Genomic DNA, 4,184 nt, shown 5'->3' on the forward strand with positions numbered 1-4,184 from the left:
TCTCCCGTCCCCGCCACACCTTCCTGTGCTGCCCCCTCGCTGACACTTTCTCTTGGCTTTCGCTGCAATGTGCTTTCCTTTCTTGGCGGCAGCTGTGCAGGCGGCGCCTCCCCCGGCAGCATTGAAGTGCAGGGTGGGAGCCCTCCCACCGCCTTTCTGGGGGACTGAGCGTCCAGGCTCCCCGGAGGCTGCCCTTCCCAGTGCTCGTCCCCACGGCGAAGGGCTGTGGGCAGTGCCCTGGGGGCTTCCGGCCAGGGCCAGCCACTTACTGGCCACCTGCCTGGTGACAAGGGGAGGGCAATGTGACGAGGAGCTCACAGCCGGGTTCCGGGAGTGTCATCCACTTGTGGCTGGGGGGGGAGGAGCGGACCCAGAGGGGCTGAGGACAGGGGTCCCCACAAGGCACCGCCCCACCAGGAGCTGCCTGCCCTGGGCTCACTCTGAACCTGCGTCCTGGGTGTGCCTTTGGCAGCCAGCGTTCTGGGAGGGGGCTTTGGGCTGAACCCCTTGGAGCTCAGCACCCACCCCTCTTTGCAGCCGCTCACCTCAGTGGATTGGACACCCTCCCCTGACCCCTGGCTCCTGGAAGTTTCTCTCTCTGGCTCCTTTTTGCTTCATTTGTTTTAAAAGTGCACGTCCCTGAGCCACATCCCCAGATTCAGGGTCCACAGGGCAGCCCGGGGTCTGCATCTCTTTTTAACTTCTCAGGGTTGGTGTCTGGTCACACCCAGACGAGGACACAGGTGCAAAGTGAACATGCACACTGAGCGTGCGTGTCGCCTGCTGCCCCTCGGGCAGCCCCCACTGGACAGGCTGCAGGGGTCCTCGCTGCGCGGCTCCTTCAGCTGGACACGACGCTGGGGGATGTCCATCTCCATGGGCGGGGCGGCTCTAGGTCCTTCATCTTGCTTTGCTGTGTCCTTTTTTTTCATTTACAAACATTTCACTTAAAATACACATAACATCCCCTTCATGGACCACAGCCTTGTCACGGTGAAGAGGCTTGCAAAACTCAGTGAAGCTATGAGCCATGCTGTGCAGAGCCACCTGGATGGACAGGTCATACTGAAGAGTTCTGACAAAACGTGGTTCACTGGAGAAGGGAATGGCAAGCCACTCCAGTGTTCTTGCCTCGAGAACACCATGGACAGAATGAAAAGGCAAAAAGATAGGACACCAGAAGACGAGCTCCCTTGGGTCAGAAGGTATCCAATGTGCTACTGGGAAAAGGCAGAGGGCAATTACTAACAGCTCCAGAAAGAATGAAGTGGCTGGGCCAAAGCAGAAACAACGCTCTGCTGTGGATGTGTCTGGTTGGTGAAGGTAAAAAGTCAGATGCTGTAAAGAACAATATTGCATAGGAATCTGGAATGTTAGGTCCACAGATCAAGGTAAATTGGACGTGGTCAAGCAGGAGATGGCAAGAGCGAATATCAAAATCTTAGGCATCAGTGAACTAAAATGGACAGGAATGGGAGAATTTAATTCAGATGACCATTACATCTACCACTGTGGGCAAGAATCTCCTAGGAGAAATGGAGTAGCCCTCATAGTCAACAAGAGAGTCTGAAATGCAGTACTTGGAGGCAACCTCAGCAACAACAGAAAGACCTTGGTTCGTTTCCAAGGCAAACCATTCGATGTCACAGTCATCCAAGTCTATGCCCCAACCGCTGACATCAAAGAAGCCGAAGTTGACTGGTTCTATGAAGACCTACAAGACCTTCTAGAACTAACACTATAAAACGATGTCCTTTTCATCAGAGATTGGAATGCAAAAGTAGGAAGTCGAGAAGGCTGTGTTTTCATTCTGTTGATTGGGTCTTTTGACACATACATGTTTTTAATTCTGAAGTAGCCTGAGTTGCCTATCTGTTGTCTTGTTACCAGTGCTTCTGGGGTCATATCCAAGAAATCATTGCCAGCCAGGCTCCTTCCTTCTAATAGGTGTGCGCGGTCCGTCGTGATCACCACGGTCACAAACGGATGAAGTGAATAGACACTGAGCCTGGCCCGGAAGCTGCTTCCACATGCGTCCCTGCACACGCGTGTCTCCCACGCACATGGAAATGATCACCCCCCCCAAGGCTGACCCCTGTCCCTTCTCTCCCTGCAGCTTCTGCCTGTGTTTGAACAGAGCCTTGAACCCCACCAAGACTCTGGAGGTGGGAGGCCCCCAGGATGGCTGGGAGGGCGCACCCTTGCTGATGCCAGCCAGCTCCTCCCTGGGGCCCCTGAAGTTCCAGGACCTGAGTACGCACTGCCGGAGCCCGGGTCTCTGCATTTACCTGGACCCTGAGGAGTCGGAGCGCCTGGGCATGCCGGGCCCCCTGCACTTCCGGTACAAGCAGGCCCGGCTGCAGGCCCTGGAGACCATGGCCAACATCCTGAAGCAGCGGATCGATGTCCTGACGGACAAGCTGCGCCGCTCCGAGGCAATGGACGCGCTGGTGGGGCCTGGCCCAGGGCTGCTGCCCTCCAGCTCCAGCACGCCGGCCTGCCCCGGAGCCCTGGTGCCCAATGTGGGCCAAGGGGTGCCTGGGGACTGGGCAGAGCTGCAGGCCAGGCCGCTTCTCTGCACCCCTGGCTTCCTGGACACGGAAACCGTGCGCTGGAGCCCTGGCTGGGAGCGGCTGCAGAGTGCGAGCCCCAGGACCCGCCACGTCAGTGAGCCCATAGGTAGGGCTACCCCCAGGCCCTGCCGGCAGCCAGGGGACCCCCACTTTCTCCTTGCCCCGGGTCTCTTCCCCTCCCCAGCAATTGTCCCTCTGTGCCTGCTGTTGCCCCCTTGCCTCTGGAGGGGGAGGGGTGGGCCCCAGTCCTGAGGTTGATGTCCTGCCCCCTCCCCGCCCCGGCTCTGCAGAGGGGCGAGAACGCAGGACTCCTGTGCCTCCTGCCGTGGGGATGTGGGGGGACCATCTCACTCCCTGCAAAGCGGCAGCCCCTCCCCACCCTGCCGGCCTGTAGGAAGTGAAGTCCCGGTGCTTCTCTCTCGAAAGGTTTCACGGACAATGGACGCTCCGAGCTGGATGGGAGGCTGGCAAGAAACGTGGCTTCTTTCCAGGCCCTCAGCCCCTTCGCAGGGAGGGAAGGCTGGGCGCTGCCCTCAAACGCCCTTGTGCCCCTGGGGTGGGCGCAGCCGGGCCGGCAGGGTGACACAGCTCCTGGCCTGTCCCGGGGGAGACGCGGGCCTCGGACGCCTCTGGCTGGGCTGTGCGCAGTGGGCCACGTGGGCCCCCAGTTGCCCAGGCATTCCCGGGTGGTTGGCAGGCTGGTTGTGTCCGGGGCGTGTGGAGGCAGGGGGCCCTCCATCTAGGTCTCTTGCCAGTGTCAGATCCTCAGGATCACCTGCCTACAAGCCCTTGAACAGGCCTGTCTCCAGCCCTGACCTTCTCTGGGGCCACTTCACGCGGGTCCCTTTTCATCAGTGGTTACGGACGGATGACCGGCCGGGGGCAGGGGCACCGGGGGCCCTCAGCAGCCCCGCTGTCCACCCGGCCAGCCCAGCCCGGGCCCATGAGGCCGCCTTAGCAGTCACCGTCCCGGGGACGCTCTGCTGGGCCCAGCCTCACAACCAGGCCCCCCAGCCGTGTGGCTGTGGCCACCCCTGGCCTCTCTGTCCCCCAGCTCATCGCTCCCCCCAGCAGCCAGTGTCGCTGCCCAGTGCCTTCAGCCCTGGGGCCCTTGTCAGCCCCTGGACTTCACTGAGCAGCTGTGCCCCATCTCCTCCTGGAAGGACTGCCTGCTCCCACCCCAAGAACCATTCCTTCAGCCCCACTGCCTGGCAGTTCCCGCAGGCGTGGGTCCCTGATCAGCCCTCCTCCCCGGCCAGCAGTGCCCTCCTGACCCCCAGCCCCACTGGCCGCCTTCCCAGTGCTGCCCCAGGAGGGTCTCAGACACCCTGGCCCCGCCCCTCTGTCCTGGGGCAGCCATCCCCCTCCCGCCCCACCGGGCAGCCCCTCGCAGGATGCCCCCTCACCTCGTGCGGCCACAGGTCCTCTGTGACTTCAGGCTCCACGGCTCAGAGCCAAGGGGGAGAGGGAGTTCCAGAGGGGCCAGTGGCGGGGGGGTTCCCAGAGGGCTGGCCAGAGACACGGGGAGGGATCCTCACCACCCGCTTCGCCAGGCATGTCCTGGGTTCGATGCCCGGTTTGGGGCTTCAGGGGGCCGCCTGGGAGTGCCAG

The 4,184-nt window shown here is 61.5% G+C and overlaps 1 protein-coding gene across 1 annotated transcript in view; it reads left to right on the forward strand.

Annotated features, from left to right (window-relative positions):
• Positions 1-4,184, forward strand: part of LOC104987362 — a 27,799-nt gene that overhangs the window by 14,043 nt on the left and 9,572 nt on the right. Inside the window, exons 8-9 of the mRNA XM_010838230.1 lie at positions 2,117-2,679; positions 3,000-3,087. Coding sequence (XP_010836532.1) covers positions 2,117-2,679; positions 3,000-3,087 — 651 coding nt within the window. The remainder of the gene's footprint in view (positions 1-2,116; positions 2,680-2,999; positions 3,088-4,184) is intronic.

This window comes from Bison bison, unplaced genomic scaffold, assembly GCF_000754665.1.
Source record: "Bison bison bison isolate TAMUID 2011002044 unplaced genomic scaffold, Bison_UMD1.0 scf7180017846004, whole genome shotgun sequence".
Classification (NCBI taxonomy): Eukaryota; Metazoa; Chordata; class Mammalia; order Artiodactyla; family Bovidae; genus Bison; species Bison bison.